The sequence below is a fragment of the Corvus cornix genome, chromosome 3 (assembly GCF_000738735.6).
Source record: "Corvus cornix cornix isolate S_Up_H32 chromosome 3, ASM73873v5, whole genome shotgun sequence".
Lineage (NCBI taxonomy): Eukaryota > Metazoa > Chordata > Aves > Passeriformes > Corvidae > Corvus > Corvus cornix.
In genome coordinates, this window is record NC_047056.1 from 49,726,375 (window position 1) to 49,745,966 (window position 19,592).

The following is a 19,592-nucleotide window of genomic DNA, read 5'->3' on the forward strand; positions in this document are numbered from 1 at the left end:
TTTAAGTCTGACTGCTGCTTCATGGGCTCTGGCTTGTGGGTGCTGATGAATCTTGCATCGGTGTTTTACAAACTCTACAGCTATTTGCTCCACCCTTCTACTCTTTAACGCGAGGACGCGGGGGGATGGGTTCATATACCTTCCTTGCCACAAGTTGCATGTAATTTTAAACTGCTGATGAAGGTAGACCCACGGCATTACCATACCTTTGAAGTGGAACAGCTGAAGAGCAGGTAGAGGTTTGCACCTCCTGCCCCTGCTATCGGGAGGGGTAAGTGGGGTCAGCAGCAGCTTGAGTTGCTTTGGACTGGTTCCTTAGAGTGGTTGTCAAGCAGGAGCTGAGAACACGGAACATGTGTTCTGTCTCTGGAAACAAAAAAGCAAAGTGAAAGTAAGGGTGAGAGGACGTAGATTTGTATTTATAATCAAAAGTGACTGTGTTTGAAATATTCTTAATTTGCTTGCACACTCTTGTGTCTTTCGTATCTCTAAGGACCCCTAGAGGGCACGGAAGTTTTTCTCCACCTCAAATATTTAACTTAATAATTCTACTTGGCTTTCTTCCCTTAAACATAATTGTAAGCACATTTTAAGTGAACATTAGATAGAAAAAAAATAGCAGCATTTAACTAGGTCCTTCTTTTATGCTACATGATGTTTTCTTGTTTTTAAACACAAGCAGTAGAAGCTAGCACTAGCAGCCAAATTCTTAAATTACTGTTTAGATTAGTCAGATGCTATATTTGTATCCCAGAGGAAGCGCAATTCAAACTAACTAATAATTCGTAATTTATTGCAAACTTTGAGAGGACTACAGTGTGAGCTGTGTAAGGATGTGCAGTGGGTATGCTTTCAATATTGCAGTCTCTGTTTCTGTACAAGAGGAATTAGTATGGTGAAGAACTAGAGTACTCTAACTCGAACCTCAAAGTCTCCAAACTCTAACTAGGACCTCCAAAGTCTCCAAACTTCATCTTATTTAAGAATTTTTAATATTTTGGTCTTGATACTTGCCTGTAAAGAAACAATTACATTGCACTACAAGTTACTTAAAGTTATGGAAACATAAAAATGACATCTGCTTCCCACTACTTCCTATCTACTTGGAGAGAGGTTTTGTAACTCTTACTCATCCTGAGGAGCATTTTTCTCCTTAAATTAGTTTTGCCTATTTCACGAATATTACATGGTAAGTCAGGAACTAGTCAGTGTGAATTGCACAGCAGTACTAATTCTTAGTATTGTGTTGGCACTTTATCATCTTTGGATATACTTACTAACGCTCGAGAGTAATGCTTATCTGAGAACATCAGGTTTTCACTTACATAAAACAGCAGCAGTGTTTGAGGAGAAGGCTTGCATTTTCCAGAGTGCTCAAAGAGCAGAAAGTTAAACAAACAAACAAGCAAACGAGCAAACAAACCACCCACCTAACTTCAAAAAAATCTTCATACTTTTTTGGGGGGATTTTTTAATCAACTGTTGATTTTGAGACCAGTCCCACAACTTTGGAGGTCAGTTGGATTGTGAGCCTAGTCCAGGATTGGACTAGGCTTTGTATGTGAAGCCATGACAGTCCTACCTAGAGTCCTACCTGTTCTTGCCTGGGAAAAAAACCCCAGATGTCTGCATTACTGCTGAAGCAATGAGAGTCTGCTTGCTGGGCAAGAAGCTGTTCAATAGGATAATGTTGTGGTTTAATCCCGGCCAGCAATGAAGGGTTTTTTGTGTCTTTGTTCTCATAAGAGGATCAGCTGTACTGCTTTACCCAATTACCCAGGGATGTCATGGGAGATGATTTTTTGGACCTTAGTATTCCCACTGGAGGAGTGTAATGTCGTCACTTTGTATTAAAAAATAGATCAAGATCAAAACATCAGAGAAAGTCAGCTGCCCCTTCTAATGTCTCTGGGGATTTTGTGTTTTGCAGGAGATGCACGGGTGAGAGGTCAGACAGGGGTTGTCTCCGAGCGCCGTGGCTCCTACCCATTTATAGACTTCCGTCTTCTTAACAGTAAGTGCAACCCTTCTTTCAGGTCTGTATTTAAATACAAATAAATAAAAATCTCTATTGAAAATATGCAAACCAAAGTATTTCATCTCATACATATCTATAGCTCAGCTGTCTTTACACAGTCAGCATTAATTCCATTATTTCCACCCGGTGTCTGGCTGTGAAATATTCTGATTGTATGAATAGTGTCTGTAATGCTCAATCTGTCAAATGTAAATACAGTAGGGCCATGGGGTGTGCTGGGGAAGGAGAGGGGGCAGTTCAGAATTAAAAAGATAAACCTCTGTGTCCTTTAGCCTCTTAGACAACAGTTGGAACAGATTTATGTGAGGCTGTTATCCGGTCATATAGAATTGGCACAGAAGGGGAGCATGTGACAGCACTGACCAGTGGTTTATAATAACATTAATTTTTCCAACAATTAGAACCCAATCCAAAGCCCCATGGAGTCTTCTCATTGACGTCAATGGATTTTGGGTCAGGCCAGCAGTGAACATCTGTTAAAAATAATCTTAACCTCATTTTTATTGAAGTTGTTTTGCCACTGTTGTAAATAAAGGACAGCAAATCTAAAAAAAAAAAAAAAAAAAAAAAAAAATCAAGACCCTGTTGGGTTTTTTTTCACCTGATGGACGCTATACTGATGCAAACCCATTAGTGAGTGTGTAAAAAATAACATTAAAAAACAGTGACAGCTTAGTCTTGGGCCCTGTAGCGTTCAGCCTGGATCAGCTGTGTTAACTTCAGTGTTCAGACACAAGCAGATCTCGATTTGTCCTTGTGTACTGCACAGACCCCTCCATGTAAGCTTTGAAAAAAGCTGTTACTCACTGTCTTCATCAAAACAGACTGCAACCGTTTTAGTGCTGACACTGTTATGCTTCTGGCAATTGTGCTTTTTATCAAAGTACAATTGTCAAACCAGAGTTTGAATTCTCCTTTTTGTACCTCCTTGTCTGGGTGCCTGGGGAAGGGGAAGGGAGGACAAGTAAAGCAGGAGGACTGGCTGGGAGTCAGGAGTAAAGAGGAACTCCTGGGAAAGGGAGGACTCAGGCTCTGACGGACTGCATTCATCCACGCCAGCAGTTACTGCCACCCAGCCACGTGCTGCTATCAGTCTTGCTGATTAAAGATGTTTTCTGGGTTGTAAGTCCATCGGAGAGCTTGATACGGCTGATGTAGAAAGACATAAGGGGGAAGATGGGTCCATCAGTTTTCCCGGGACAGAGGGAATAACTTACTGGTTGAGCAGAGTTTTGAGGACAGTTTAGTTCTGACTTGCCAATGAAAAACATGAAGAAAAATCAGGTGTAGGCTAGTTGGAAGTAGTACTGGTCATGCATGCCCTTATAAAGACTGAGAGAAAATAAAGCAGCTTTCATTCATGAAGTAGAAGTGGATATATATTCATATTCAAATGTGACTAAATTACTTATTTTTATTTTGAATACCTACACTTTATATAAAACTCTGTTCTTCTGTTCTTTCTTCTTCATGGGTAAAGAAACTGAAAACTTACCAGGTTTTTTTTTCTGGAAAAAGGGCTTTCACTTTTAACCCCTGTAGATGAATCCTACCATCCTCCAAATCCTGCCAGCCTCTGGGAAATGCTGGTGCTGTCCGTGGGCTGTCTAGGGAGATGTCCATGGCAAGGGATGTTCCGGTGAATAGTCAGCCTTTGATCATGCCAGGAGCAAGGCACTCCACACAACCCCTCTGACCATAACTGCTGAACCTGAAAAGTGGTGCCTCCTTGTGTGTGCACCGCTGGTCCAGCAGGGTGGGACACCTGGGGTTTTATGTTCCCGTGCTGTCACAGAGACCTCCAGCTTACTCTTTGTACTGCTTTTCCATAATCTGAAATAAGTCCGTATGGCTGATCATGATCTCTGTAAGGGAAAGCAGTGATCCTGATTTGGGATTTCCCATGGTTTTCAGGTTTTTATATATTTACCATTTTCTGACTAAGGAGTAGTGTTGGCTTAATTTTTCAGTGCAAAATGACATGAGATTTCTAGATATTTGGCTACTGATTGTGTAGCTGGCAAGTGCACTGGGCCTGGCTCACTTGGTGACCTACAAGTAAATGAAGATGCCCAGTGTCAGAGCATGCAGATGTGTTTTGCCAGGAAGTAAACAGGCTTTTGTATTATTTGTTCATCTACATCTGTCTGTTAAATCCATTTCCGCTGTGCAGAAGCAGCAAAAAACATAAGCACATAAGCAGCAAAAAACACAGTGCTGCTCATCCTATCAAAAAGAAATATATGTAAATGTCACTACTGCGCAGTTTCTTGAAAAGTACCCAACTAATACTTGAAGTAAAATTTTGTCACCTTGTTGCATTTGTTTGGGGGCAGTAACTGGCAGGTAGCAACTGTATCCTGAAAGATGTTAGAGTGAGGGAGGGAAGAGGCAGAGAAACTTCTATAGTAAATATCCTCAGAGGTCATCAACAAATGCGGCATAACAGCTTCTCACTAACAAACTGAGCTCAAATAGTGATTGTTCCATCTCTCATCTGAAATACTGTTCCAAATAACAGCACCAGCCTTGTTTTAAAGTAAGGGAAAACACTGAAGCTCATTCTTGAACAGAGTTGATATCCATTATGTAAATGCACACTTAAAAAAAAATATAGGGCATTGATATTTAATGTCAGACTAAAGGTTACTTAAATGTAACTCTTTTTGAGTGTACTTGCAGATTCAGTCAAACTAATGGATTTTTCCTTTGTCTGTTAAGGGTTAACACTGACTAGACCATATCTTTTGTTTTTTCTGGAGTCCTACAGTAAAGTTGCTGTGTAACTTAAGACACCAAGTCTTTTTGGGTAAGAAAACTTCCTGCACTCTGAAAATGGGATCTTCTGTAGCCCTAATCAAAGCCAACTGGATTAATGTTGACTTCTTGCTGTTTGAGCTAGTATCTGTGATACCATCTACACATTCCTCTGGTGATTCTCTGCAGTATATAGAAAGTTAGTGTTACTTCACCTTGTCTTTGCCAGGCTGTCGGGACCATGAGGATTTTCCAGAATGCTGTCTGGGGGAGATGCAGGGCTTTAGTATCTTCCCATCTTTTCTCTCCCTAGTTGCAAGCTTTCCTAGGCATAGTTGCACTGGTGCGTTTGGGGACTCTTAAGATTACTCTGGAATACCAAATTGAGTGTAAAATAGCCCTGTGTTATCGAGGACTCCTTGGTTCTGTTTTCTGAGGAGTGAATGTTTGCCCCAGCCTCTAGAGTTAGTCCTTGCAACTTAAAGAGACCTGCATGACCTACCAGATTCTGTGTTGATGGCATTGAGTCAGGAGCTTGAGGGGAAGCCATGTAGCAGCTCCTCTCCTGCAGCAAGGGAAAGCTGTGGTAGCCGCTGCTTGCTGTCTGTCAGCCTGGTGTGGAGATCCACTGGAGGCAAGCCCACCAACCCTCCTTCTGTCCTGATAGGGCAACCAAACCACTTCCTCCCAGTGGCCCCTGACATCTGCCAGAGAAAAATGAGCCCCATATGAGACTTGAGGCTCCACGTTCACTATGAGGCCTAATGAACCAATATCAGACTTTACAAACTCCTAAAATAAGAGAGATTTTGCACAGCGCTATAGGTTGTTTATAGGAAAATAGGATGAGAGTTTTCTCTTCAATTAATTCCAAACCAAACCTCACAAAGTTTAGGACATTTTGGCTCTGAACTGAGTAGCTCAAGCTTGAAACTGATCCTGATGCAGGTTGAAATTCATATTGGCAGCTCATTGGCACTTCTGCATTTCAGTGAATTAAGTGAACCTTACTGTGTTCACAGGACAGAAAAGGAGTTAAACTGAATATTTTCAGGGTAATAACTTAGGATTTGAAACACTTCTACAGTGAAAATTAATCCAATTTTCCTTTTAGCAAAGTATAGTTTGGATTTGAGGAATAAAGGAGCATAACTATGGTAAGCAATAATTTAGTTCTCTGATTCACAAAGTTGTTCAGTGAGTCATTGAACCAGATCCCACCAGTAACTAATATGCATTGATTTAAATGGATTTCATTATCTCATTATGAGTTTTTTTGGTGGCTGTGATGGCACATTTCTTCATTGCCTTAGCTCAAGGTTGAGGGAATTCCTTGTGATAAATCTAGACTTGTAGGTAAACATGAAGCAATAAGCAAGAAGACCTCACCCAATTGCAATTATGTTAGATACTTTGTTATATTGCTAGGTTCAATCAAGTACAGTAACAAAATAACATAGTTTACAGCTGAGATAGTAACTTATTATTTACAAATATGCTTGTCATGCAAGTCAGAAGACAAGGAGGTTCTTGAGACATAAATTCTCCAGTTCCCATCTTGTTTATGCTAAGCTTTTATCTGGATTAAATTTTGGCTTGTAAATGACAAAATTATTAGACTTTATAATTGACAATATTTAATTCACTTCTTCAGTATTCAGTTCAGTATTTTTGCATGTGACCTGCAAATTGGAGTTTCTGTACCCAAATAATGTTACCCAGAGAGATTTCTGTTTTCTTACACCTTGCACAACAGGAACACAGAGTGAGATCTGAGAATATGTAAAATGTCAAAACATGTCCGTAGACATTCCAAAGGTATGTCTCTGTATTACTTAGGATTTTGATGATGTTGTCATGCAGAAATTGAGTCCAAAAGAACCCCACCTGCTTTAAGCTTAGGTTGGCAAATTAATTTATTACAGATTATGTACTTCTAACACCAAATGGTGATAAATGGTAATATTAGGTAACATTCAGTCTCTGTCCTTGACTTGCTGTCTGATCTGAGTCAAGCAAAATACTCTAGGTTTCAGTTTGTTTGTAAATAAAGTGAATTCATCACATACTCTGCAGGCGTATGATGAATTAGGTATTGGAGAAATGAAGAGTGTTGTCAGGATTAGTAAGGGAAGATACGAAGTCATGAAAATGTCTCCATTTCAAAGAACCAAAGTCTGTGGACATTTGAATCTGTGGTTTCTGCCTGTCTACAGAAAGGTCCATTGCAAAATTTACATTCATTTTTGGGTTTGGATTTTGAACACTCCAGGGCTTTCAGGTAGGGCCCATCTCCAGTGAAAATAAAACTTAACCGCAGCCACCAACCCAAAACTGAACCATCAAGCAACCTGAACCCAATTGAGTGAGGTTAAAAAGAGTTTGGTTAAGTGCCTTGTTTTGTTGCCTTTGGCTAGAAAAAGCAGTAGGAGTGAGAGATGCCTTTTTAGATATTTCTGACCTAGGTTAAATTAGGACACTAAAAGTCTTGTGAGGAAGTTTCAAGGACTGATTGGATTACTCGGATCCCAACCCAGACTGTGGAGATGAATCCAAAGTTCCAGATGGTTTTTAAATTAGAAAGGGAGAGATCTTATGAGGTCTGCATTATTTCTACATAATACCCCTAGTTCCTCATGGATAAGCCCATCCAAAAGATACTCATCAACATCCCTAAGACACATAGACTTCTTAATCTGGTTAGCTTGTTTGAATGGGACGAACATTTCCAGAGCTGGTCAGCCTGTGGCCTTGCTATCAGTCACCTACTCAAGGAAGAGAAATTGGAGTCCTCTTAATATTTCAGCACGAAGATTGTTTTCTTTTCTGGTAACTTCTCACTATATTAAAAAATTCTTCCTGTCGTTGGAAGTCAGTCCAGTTCACCCTTTTCATCAACTAACAGCAAGGGGTTGTTTTTGGGGGTTTTTTTTGGTGGAAGAGTTTGCATTTTTGTATTTTTGTAAGTGTTGTTATCTGCAAAATTTAGTAACAGAGTTTGATTGAAAAGTATATTCTGCTTCCTGCCATTCATGCTCCTTGTTTAGCTTAAATGCCACATTTGCAGAAAAATGAAAGCCAGAATGTAAAACTGATAGATGCACATGCCCTCATATGCTAAAATGCATCATTTTGGGTTATGAATGCTTCAGGAGGACTCATGACAGCAAGCAAAACAGACAAAAAACCTACGTGTGCTTCACACACAAAGTCTTAGTGAACACTGGCCTGATTACACACATTTGTAACTTATTTTTTTAGTACAGACTTGGGATTCAGTTAACTGAAGATGTCCCTTTAAAAGTTGCCAAATGATGCGTGACCCATCGTGCCACCCCGCCTTCTTTTCCTTGATTAGAAAAGGGAAAGGATGTACTGAAGATAACTGAGGGTACTTTCCAAATGACCAGAGGAAAAGAAAGAACAAGGAGATGGGATCATTAAAATGATAAATGAAAGTTGGGTTTGCTGTTATTACAGGTTATGTTGTTTTTTCTCCAGGGGAGTGAAGGAGGAGGGGATGCACCATTTCCTGTTGGAGAAACTGTAATCAGCTATAGAACATTTGCAGTTTTAGGAAGAAAAGGTCCTGACTGCTGTACAAAGATTGAAGTGGCAGAACAAAGGTTCATGTTGAAATGACAATGAGTTTGTGGCAAAACAGAACACAACATGCCATTTCCTAAGTACTTGGAGGAGCCCTAATAAAAGATGCCAAAATGTTTGTTTGCATAAAGATGAGTGATAGCCCAAATAAAGGCTTCAAAATGTGATAAGAAACACATCTAAATTCATCTTAAATTTGGATTTAATCTATTCCTCTTCCTGTTATTATGGCTAATATTCTGTTACTTAAGTGGTCTTTGAAACCCTAATTTCTCCAGAACTTGTAATAGGATTATTCAGTATATAAGTGGGATTATCAGCGTAATTCTTAAATTCTGTATTCTCTTTCAAACAGTATCAAAAAGAATGTATTTTGGGATGAGGAGGAAACTGCATGACTAATGTTATTCAAGACGCCAGCAGTTGTGCAGGAACTTTATGAGTTGGAAACGGAGCTGTTACAAGCCACCATCACTTTGAGTGATGTTCAAAGAAGAGGAAACTCCAAAGCCAGGTCACCTAGAAAGGTGGTGTCTCAGAACCTCTCACACTAGCCAGAGAAGCACATGAGTATCTCCTCTGTAAACAGGGCTCTGCATTGTTTTTGTGCACTTGTGCACGTGGTTGGAGAACAGAATTTTTACTCAAAACAGAAAATTTTAAAGTTCTTTTGCTATACTTCTAATTTTGTGCTTTTCTCTGATGTGTCCAGGGTCCCTCTCTCTTTCTCACAGCTTCTGCCTAATTGCAAAAAAGATTACCCCTCTGAAGAGAAATAATGCAGTTGCAACCTATATGAACAATGGCAGCTAACAGAGAACACTTGATCTCTGTTATCACCAAAAAATGAATTTTACCAGAAGTCAAGGAACAAAGAATATTTTAGATGTTAGAGAAGCAAGTAAAAACAAAGTGTTTATAACCCAACTTTTTGGGATTCCATATAGTTTGAGGCAGTCTCATGAGGATTTCTGCATTTACAAGATTTCGGTACAACAGTTTTTTGTTTGTAGTTACAATACAGTGCAAGGTGTTAATCTCTGTCTTCTTAGTTGCAGTGACCAGTGTATATTCAGATGATAAACTTGACACAATCTTACTATTTTTGAATCAGTCATGTTTTTTTAGTTTCTTACACCAGTCACAGATGATTAAGAAGTAGAACTGGGGTGTTCATCTGAGCTTTTTAGTCCTTTTGCATTAGTCTGAAAGCTTTTATGTGACAGTCCTTCCGTGGGCTTCTGGTGCTTTGTGCATTTTCTCAGGCCTTTCTTCAAAACTTCAGTGTTTCCTTTCTGAAGAAAGAAAAAGAAGAAAAGTAGTTGGACTACAAGGTGAGATATATCAGGAAGGCCTAGACAGTGCAGACAGAAGAGGTTTTCTGTTCTTCTAGTTGACCAGTGCTTTCTCCAAAATTCAAACTTAAAATACTACGTTTGTCATTAATTTTTAGATTACCTCTGCTAGTTCAACTGCCGGTACTAATGCTGCTGTTGTCTTTTGGACAATATGATAAATCTCTAATGTGAGAAGGTATTAGGAAGGCACAGCAGTTTCTTTTCTATCATCAGTGCTATGCAGTCTTCTTTAGAAGAAAAATTCAGCAACCAAGCATGCAATGAATATGCCGAACGATACCTCAGTAAAGGTGATCTAAATGCGTGGCATGGTTTTACATGCAAAAAAAAAAGTGGACAAACACCAGCTATTCCTTCTAAGTCAATTACATACCTCTCAGGCTCTCAAAGAAAAGCTTTCTAACCAGCTGTCAGGCCAGGAACCAGTGCGGAAAATTGTTTCCCAGAGACCTCACTGTTTGCAGACTGTCTGGACCTTAAATTGCAGGACTTGCCCTCTCACCTTATCTTCCAGATACCCCAGCACTTTCCTACCCATCCTGCCTGGCTCTTCACAGGTGTGCACTGGCTGTGTATGGAATGCCTTTGCATCCTTGGAAGAGGGGAAAGGGTATTATAAATTGTATGAGTCAAAGGTAGCTGCTTGAGAACGTGATGTATTCTGCATCCTTTAGGAAAGAAGGGGGGAAAAACATTTTCCTTTTCTGAATCAGTTCACTTTCGAAAATTAATAAACCTTTTTTTATCCACTCATGCTGCTGGGTGACCTGTTCTTATTGTATGCTGAAGTGCAATAAAATAACACAAGGCAGTACTGTGAAGAAAAACTCATAGGGTTTATTTGAATGCATAACCAAGTTTGTTTACTTTGAAAGAACAGTAACAATGTAATGAATGTCTGATGTAGAGTTAAGTACATCCTTGTCCAAATTTGATTTATGTGATCATTTCTGGATGTTAACTCAACCATTGTTAGCATAACCTCCATCATTTTTATATTCATGCTGACTGTGGGCACGCACTAGCGCAGCAGTGTGAAAGAAAAGTGAAAGAAAACTGGTAGCAACTCCCAGTACAGGAAACCTCTTTCCCTGAAATAACAGAGGTTGGTGTGTAGTGAGGCATAGATAAATTTAAGGCGAGCAGATGAGTGTAACTGGAGGAGCTGTGTTAGGAGAGAGAAGGCAGCCATTGATTCCTGCAGCTTATTAACCTCTTGAGGGCCACGTGCAGTAATGCAAACGTCAGCCATGGTCTGCTGGTGTGTGTGTGTGTGATGTGGCTATCAAATTACCTGAAGAAAAATGCAGACACTTTGGTTGCCTGCTAAAACACAGCAGGAGATACGCTGCGAGCTCAGGCCGCCTGAGCTTTTGAAGGCAGAAGTTGAGCTTTGTGAGGAATGCTTGTATGAACACTTCTGTAAACATGTATGTAATTCATACAAGATGTCTGTGTAATTCATACAATAACTTTGTTCAGTGTACAAAGGAGAGTTTCTGCAACCGTGTGCTAGGCAGTAACTCTGTAGCATGAGAATGGGCATCTTTTAAGAGATACAGATGATGGAGTTTTTTTAGGTAAACAAAACATTCAGAAGTTGCCACAATGGTTAAAGTTAAACACAATTCTCGAGGGAAGTTTTATGGGTATAAACAAAGGACATTCTTGTTTGTTTTTCACGTTCATTTCAAGATTGCACATAATTACTGAATCCTTCCCATGTGAGCTTTGCAGTTCATGTTTTTTAACCAGATGCTATAGCATATGTTTTAGTACCAATAGTTCCACAGTTGAAGTTCTGGAATATCGGTGGTAATATTTTTGATTAATTTACTTTGTAATTCAATTTAACCTGAAGGCACTGCATGACTTGTATCATATGTTGTCATCAAAATTTTATATTTACGATTTAAATTGAACTTTACAGTTGTCAATAAAGAAGAAGTATGTTCAGCATATTACTATAAATCATTCACATAAACCCTTAATTTCATCTTCAACCTGCATCTTGATTTTGTGTCAGCTGGTGGATCCCATATGCTAGGATGGCTCTTTGCTTCTGGGAGATTCAGATGCAACTGCTGAGCTGAGGGCAGAATTTGAGTGTTCACTCTTGGCTGCTTTGCCTTTTGCTCTTCTGTTTTAATCAACCTTTATCTCTCAACTTAATATAGTTGTGCTTTTCTCTTTTTTGGCACTGATCTTGGGAGGGGAAGAGAAAATGCTGATGAGATTATACTTGTTTGGGGTGTGTTGTGCTCAGAGAAGGGCAGTCTTAGTCCAGTTTTATGCAAGACACTATCATAATAAAGTACATTATTGTGGATGTCACAGTAATCTGTAATGGGTCATAGCAATCAGTTTATAAGTCCTGTGATTCAAAGGCAAATCAGTTATTACTGAAATGGCCCAAAGGATGTGATTTTAACATGATATTCTTTTAAGTCGACATCCAGAGTTTGCATGTGGATAGCCTGCAGTGCTGGATTTGGGCTGTCCTGTCAAGAGCCCAGTTTTGAAACTACATTTGCTACAGTTCTTTATCAGTATTATGAACTTCTTCCTTTATGAATGAAAATACAGGACAACAGATTATTGTGGGTAATCTTTTTTGCATAATATATTGGCATACAGCACTCACCTGAAGCATCAGGTCAGGTTTCAGGGGCACTGTCTGCTGATGACTAAATTTGAATTGAGACCCATGACAACCAATGGGCAGCAAGTTTGATGTTTCAGTTGAGAAGATATGTTTCATAATAAGAAGTTATTTGTTTCCATCTGATGTGTTTGTGCTTTGGCAAGTATTATTTATGGTACTGAAATGATGTGGTAATCCAAAGGATAAAATAACTACTTCTTCGTAATCCAATGTACAGCTGCTTGTTGGGACTCAGGCCAAGCCTTCACCTTCACATCATCCGCAGCAACTCTGTGTGTGAGTTTTAAAGACAGTTTTAAGAGTGTAGGTGGTAATTTCAGTCATCTGTCTTTAACTGAAAAAACAGATATTAACTTAGATAAAAACTACTGGGAGCAAATTCTAGTTTTTCATGTAAAAAAATAAAGTTTTTTGTACTTTAAAAACTTGAACTTGTTACCTGAAAGTAGTGACAGTTTGTGGGCAAAGATAGAAATAGGGAAGTTGGAAAGTTAGGAAACAGCTAACACAAGTTTAAAAAGTGAATTTCTTTTAAGAGTGTTTTGCTATCCAGGAAATAAATGGAATGCCAGCCATTTCGTAGCAGCCCTGTATAAATGAAAAGAAATACAAAAACAAGTCTTCTGGTTCCTCCACCTGTCACTGCCACTGGGTAACTGTTCGCACCTACGTTAGTCACTCCTTCAACAGGCCATGAAATTGTTCCAGCTTTTTAAATGTGTGAGAAAATAAAGGCAGGTGCTGGCACATCATGAATGAAAACCTGACCTTCAGGCTGATACAGTAGTGGTGTTGTTACTGTTTGCGTTTTGGAAACCACATGACTTGTCAAGTTGCAATAAAGTTATTTTGTGTTTTTATATTATTAAAGCTCAGTGAGGTCTTTGGACCGCCCATGAGAACCATGAGGATTGCTGGTGTTGGAAGTCATATTGATAGTCAGTACTTAAGGATGGGGGTTTTTTTATGTTGTTACTGACTTTGTGCCACTCAGTAGCTGTTGGATTACTTAATAAGGAAGAAACTTGCTACAGAGGGTGCTCGCACATCTGCTGTTAGAGAAATCAAATCCTGAACTATCTGTGATCCAAAAAAACCTTAGCGACTTCTCTGAAAATCCTCTCAGAATAATGCCACTCATAGAAACAGCAGGCAAAGTGATATTTCAATTTCACAGCAGAACAAATATTCAGTATTTTTTCATAAAAAGAGATGTAAAAATAGAGAATAGAGAGAGTCATCTTCAGTGCATGCATATTTTTCATGAACTCTTACTTAAACCTGAAATCCATTGAATTGCTATGAACTTCTTATCTCAAGAAATCATTACTGGTCTCTCAAAGGACTGTTTAATCTTCAGTGTCTTACAAGGTTTGTCTTACAAATAAAACTGTATTGAATCTTGCTACCTTTGACCACCTGTCAAGTTTCTATCCTCCCTTTTTTCCAAAACTGATACCAGACTGCAAAATGAAAACACCACAACTGTATGTGAGGTTCTGTTAAGAGTTCAAATGAAATTACCTGAACCATTATGAGTTTTAGAAAGCCTCCATATTTTTCTTACTAACAATAAGGTAATTTAATTACTGTAATTAGTGATTTAATCACTGTATAAAACTGCCTTGATTTTTTGTGTCACATTTAGCCCTATATGAAAATCTCCTAATACAGCATTAGGGAATTAGAATTATCCTGGTACTGAGTGAAAAGAACGTATTCTGTTGTGTAACCAGAAATACCTGTATTATCTGAATATACCTGCTTTCCTCATTGCAGAGCTAAAATATTTTCTTCATTTATAATTTGTTTTAATATGTAGAAGGGATAACAGATAATGCTACAGGATTATTAACCTATTCTTTCTCTCTTTGTTTTCATTTTCCAGAAGTGGGTCACACGTTTGTGTTTTCAAACTGTATTTTGAGTTCTCTTTTGGTGTCACTTTCTTGATTTTATACCCAAGATCACCTTGTTACTCTAGTGCTGTGCAATTTTTAATATATTCCAATGACACTCCTGTGAGGTAGCAAGGTAATGTTATTTTCAATTGTATAGTTAGGGAACAGAGGCAGAGAGGGTAAGAGCAGCTTTCCTTGTACCTAACTCTGCCTAGTCATTTAGGCTCCCTCTGACGCCTACAGTTAGGGGATGTATCACCCCCTTCCCCCCGTGACTGAGCCTGGGTCACATTAAAGGCTGTGGCAGGCATGCACTGAACTCAGATCTTCCAAGACCTACATTAGTAATCTCTTTTCTGGAACGTATTTCCTTTCTGAAATAAACAGATGTATTATGCTGGAGTGATTTGAATACTGCTCCTTCATGTGGCTTGGCAAGAAGCATGAACTTCATGATTTTTCTATTACTATTTAAAAGTTTTTGTTATTTCTCCTATTAAACTGTTAATGTCATCCATCATCTTGGGTTTCATGGCTTTAGTACTGATTGCTTTTCACAGATACTACACTCTCAGGGGAAATCGGCACCAAGAAAAAAGTGAAAAGACTGTTAAGTTTCCAGAGATACTTCCATGCATCCCGGTTACTGCGTGGAATTGTACCACAAGCCTCTCTGTACCTACTGGATGAGGACTACCTTGGGCAAGCAAGGGTAAGACGGGTCTCCAGATCTCCATTTCTTTTAATAATACTACAGAGAGTGTCACTTTTGTTTCAGTCTTCAAATAACCGAATTTATGGCTGATCTTTCTTAAATGACCCACGTTACATGTCTGCCTCACAACAAACAGATTGTCCATTCCCTATTTATGGTTACAGCCTCGAAGGCTTAGGTCTCAGAGCAACAGAAAATGCTGCTACATCTATTCAGCGTTTTCAGGTTCCAACAACTGAATTATAGTCTGGATTTAATAAAGAATGAAGGATTTCTGGTTAAGTTACTGATTTAAGTGCAGCCCTGACACAGGATTTAGTTCATCCACTTTAAAAAAGACAGGTGTCTCTCAGCTGGTATGGAACAGCTATTAGGCAACCTGTGATAGCTCTCCATAGTGGCAAAGGCTAGGAAACAGTGAACATTGACTGCAAAGAACTTCACAATGATCAAAATATAATTATCTTATTTTGCAGCACTTATACTCACTTTGAATGGTATTTCTGAGCAAAACTTGCACAACTGATGGCATTGGGATTATGTGCCTAGGCAGTTTTTATTCTCTGCAAGAGGTGATTATTTGCCAGGTGTTAGAAAGTAATTAAGAAATCCACAACTGTTTGAATATAGACTAGAGATGGGAGTGAATGTGTATTTCATTCACTCCCATTGTAGGTGATACAGCTAGTCCAGAATCAATCTCCTGTCTCAACTGATGTAGCTGTAAGAACACTGCATTTGGTGGTAATGACGGATTCTTCTGCATGTCTGAGTGGGCTTAACGGTAGCACTGTATCCAAATTTATAAAAGCTATTCCTGTGTACTGCTTTGCTTAGCACATTGTAACTCATACTCACCTTGAGAGCTAAGATTTTAAAACACTGTATTAAAAGCCTAAGAGAATTTGCACAGACAGTTCGGGGACATGAAGGAACAATAAAGAATTTGTGCAGTAAAAGGGAATATTTTCATAGTATTTTGGTTTATATTATTCCTTGTTTTGAGTTCCATTTTGAAGGTATTTTTAGTGTTATGTTCAAAACCTCCTCAGTTAAAAGTGCAAGTGATATTTTATGCAGTACAGCTACGTTAGCCTGATTTCTCATATTTCAAATACAACCTCTGTAGGTTTCTCAAACAAAGCTTTAAAGCTGCAGTAACCAATCCTGTGACTGATTAATGTGAAATAATAATTAAAATCTGCTTTACAGTGTGACATACCAGTCATTAGCCTTTTCACATTTGTTTTTTCCAGCATATGCTATCCAAAGTGGGAATGTGGGATTTTGACATTTTCTTGTTTGATCGCTTGACAAATGGTAAGTAAATTTTTTAAGTCTTTTTTTAAATATCTCTCATAAATGACTATTCAAAAAATCCCTAATTAATTATTTGCTAAATGTTTCCAGTTCAGATTACTGAAGAGAAATTGGCCACATTTAACCTCTCTTACAATCACATCCTGGAGCTTTTTCAGGTTTTTCCTGAACTACAGGGTAATGTTTAAAGAGTGCTTTTGTATCAATCTAATCTCCTGCATGTTGTTGTCACCTTTTCACGAAGGTGTTCCTGTTTAATTTACCTGGGAAATTCCCAAGCTACTTTAAATATACCTGTTAGATACATTGGTCAATAAATCCAGATCTCCATAATCAGTCAATTTCTATCAATACAAAAGACCTTTGAGTGAAGATACCCTTGCTTCTGTTCAGCAGCAAAAATTAGGAAATTTATTAAGAGAGTAAAAATCTGTGAAGTGTTTTCTCTAAATGTATGCCTGTAAAACCATCCCACTTCCCCCCCCTGAATGTCTAGGCAATACCTCTTGATCTGCTGAAGAGGGTCATGATCACACCTCTCCCCTTATTGTAGTGCTCAGAGAACTGAGAGTCCTCATTCCTCACCCCCAATCTAATTAGGTTTGGTTGGGGCAGAAGGTGTAGGAAAAGGTTGGTTTAGAGGGTCATTTAGCTGAGTGACTGGCAGTGAAGAGTGAAGAGTATTGTAAATTGCCTGGGAAGCAAAAGCATAGTTCTTCTAAATTACCTTTCTGTGCCCCTGCTCAGTAGTCAAGGCCAAGTAAGTTTCCATGTGTTCTTCATACAGATATTTATTTTCTTTCCTGAGTTACATTAAATAAGAAAAGACTCCCTTCAAACTTCGTTTATATGTAGTATGGATTGGTTGATTTGGGGTGTTTTTTCTAACTTTTATGGAAACAGTGCTGCTGAATTAAGCAGTGCAAGCTTTTTTAAATACTGTGTTTATGTGTAATTGACCATGTAATACTAGTTAGGCTCAATTTTGCCAGTGTTCTCAGTATTGGATTTACAGTAAGGCCAGTGCAACATTACAGTGGGACTTGAGACTGTAAATGCTGCAACTCATTTTCCCCATCTGTGTCATTGTTATGAGATGCAATTGTAGCTGAGCTAGTTTACGTAGGTTAATAACATTTTTGTGCAGCTATATGTAAAATAAAAAATTTAGTTCCAAACTGCTGATTTTTAGTAATTAATTAATGAATACAATATGGCAAACCGACGTGGCAGAAAAGCCACTCTTGTTTCTGTTGTTTCTGAAGACAGACTGAGTTACGAGGATGACGTTGCTCTCAGACAAGCCTGTCAAAAGATTTCTAGTTAAAACTGTGTCAGTGTGCCTTCTTCCAGTTAAAAACACTTTGCCTGTTGTGTTGAAACAGCAAACATGGCTTTATGGCATCTAGACACAAGAATGGCACTCCGTTGGTACAACCATGCCATCAAGTCTTGATTATATAGCGCAGTAATTCATATAAGTGACTTCTGAATACACGGGTGTCATCTAAGCTCACTTCATTGGAGATGGAGCTGACTAATAGGAAATTACCAAGGTTTTTACCCTTGCTGGCTTTGTAACTACATGTTGAGGGAATCTAATAGTTGTTCCTTTCTGCTTTTAGGAAACAGTCTCGTAACACTCCTTTGTCACCTCTTCAATGTGCATGGACTTATTCACCATTTCCAGTTAGACATGGTTACATTACACAGGTTTTTTGGTAAGTGCTCACCTCAAAGCCATCTTTGAATGAAGTTTAGTGCTTAAGTAGAGCATCAGGTAAGGCACTGGCTTGGTCTGTGTATCTATGTAAAGATGATGATATCATTGTAAATATCAGTAAAACATGTCTATGATATATATCAGCATACAGTTTGCAGGGACTCAAGTACTTGGTTCAGTACTTAGTCAGTGGAGGGACTTCAAAAGGCTCTGCACTGGGCTGAAGCATCCCAGCACCACAGTCACACTGGTGATTTAAAGTAAAGTATACCATGCAGAGATGTGGCTGGCTTAGGCCCACACAGACCATGTACAGTAATTGCACAGTACAATTGTGGTGCAGTGTAATTATTTTAGTGACTAAAAGACCACTGAGACCCAGGGCAGTTAAAAGCTTATGTGCAGAATTTAACAAATTATATCAAGCTGTCTACGCTGAATAGTGCTGGTGAAAGCCCCTGCTGCTGTTACTGCCAACAGAAATAGTAGCACCATGCTGTCAGTGAACCAAAAGAAGAAATTGGCCAAAATCAATTAGTTTTTGCAACACTTTTTGAAAGCAGCTCAATGCCAGTGTTTCAGGCTGTCAGGCAGAGTTTCCAGAGCCGGGTCTCTTCTTTAAGACTGCCTAATTGTCACTTCTGGAAAGCATTACTCTGGTGTGGAGACAGACAAAATCTCCCTGCTGTTTCTATCTCCTGTGGGCAGACGTGAAGTGGACAGTTGGGTAATTAGAGCTAGTGGTACTCACAGTTTAAGGGATTACCCACTGTACCTCCAGATGCTTGTGTGGCTGGAAACAAACAGGAGGCTTGGACTTCCTTTGGCGCTCCTCGTGCTGGCAGCGAGCGCCATGGGAAGTCTGCCTGTTAGCTTTCCATTTGATTAATCTGATCATGTCTAGGAGAGCGCTTCAGGCAAGATCACATGCAGCTTCCAGCGTTCACATGGTGGTGTCCCAAGACCATGCAATGGTGCACACACTGCTACAAGGAACAGAGGGGTGTGAAGCACACATTTCAATGATTTTTCTCTCTGAGAGAAGGCTGAGAGTTAAGAGGTTGGTGCTCCTGGTCCAACTGGACCAGTTCCAGCACTGCAAACTAAAGCAAGAGGGACTGCATTTTAAAATGAATACGTAGATGTGACTAAAATTGTCACAGGAGATTTTGCTGTGAATACCCCAATGATGATTTTGATTCTTCACCTGGGGGATATAGGAATGCTTTTGGCTGTAGTTCATCACTCAAATAACAGATGATGGCAGGGTATCAGGGCCTCACTCCCTGCTGCTGTAAAATAGGTGGTACTGCCTTAATGGCACACTACTACCCTATGACAGCAGCCTAAATAATTACACTGCGTTGTGGATAAATTTGCCTCTCTTCCTTGTTTATTTTACTCCTCAATGAAAGCCTTCACTAAGGCAAGAAAGAGGTGATTTATGCACTAGGCCCAGTATATCCCCTTGGGCCTCACAAATCCTTTCATGCATTTTTTCTCTAAAGG

General features: G+C 39.1%; 1 protein-coding gene across 3 annotated transcripts in view; it reads left to right on the forward strand.

The window, feature by feature from the left end:
• Nucleotides 1-19,592, forward strand: part of PDE7B (phosphodiesterase 7B) — a 172,074-nt gene that overhangs the window by 131,530 nt on the left and 20,952 nt on the right. For all 3 annotated transcript variants that reach the window (XM_010399373.4, XM_020583646.2, XM_039568187.1), the window contains 4 exons: nucleotides 1,931-2,014; nucleotides 14,886-15,037; nucleotides 16,297-16,360; nucleotides 17,986-18,081. In XM_010399373.4, coding sequence (XP_010397675.2) covers nucleotides 1,931-2,014; nucleotides 14,886-15,037; nucleotides 16,297-16,360; nucleotides 17,986-18,081 — 396 coding nt within the window. The remainder of the gene's footprint in view (nucleotides 1-1,930; nucleotides 2,015-14,885; nucleotides 15,038-16,296; nucleotides 16,361-17,985; nucleotides 18,082-19,592) is intronic.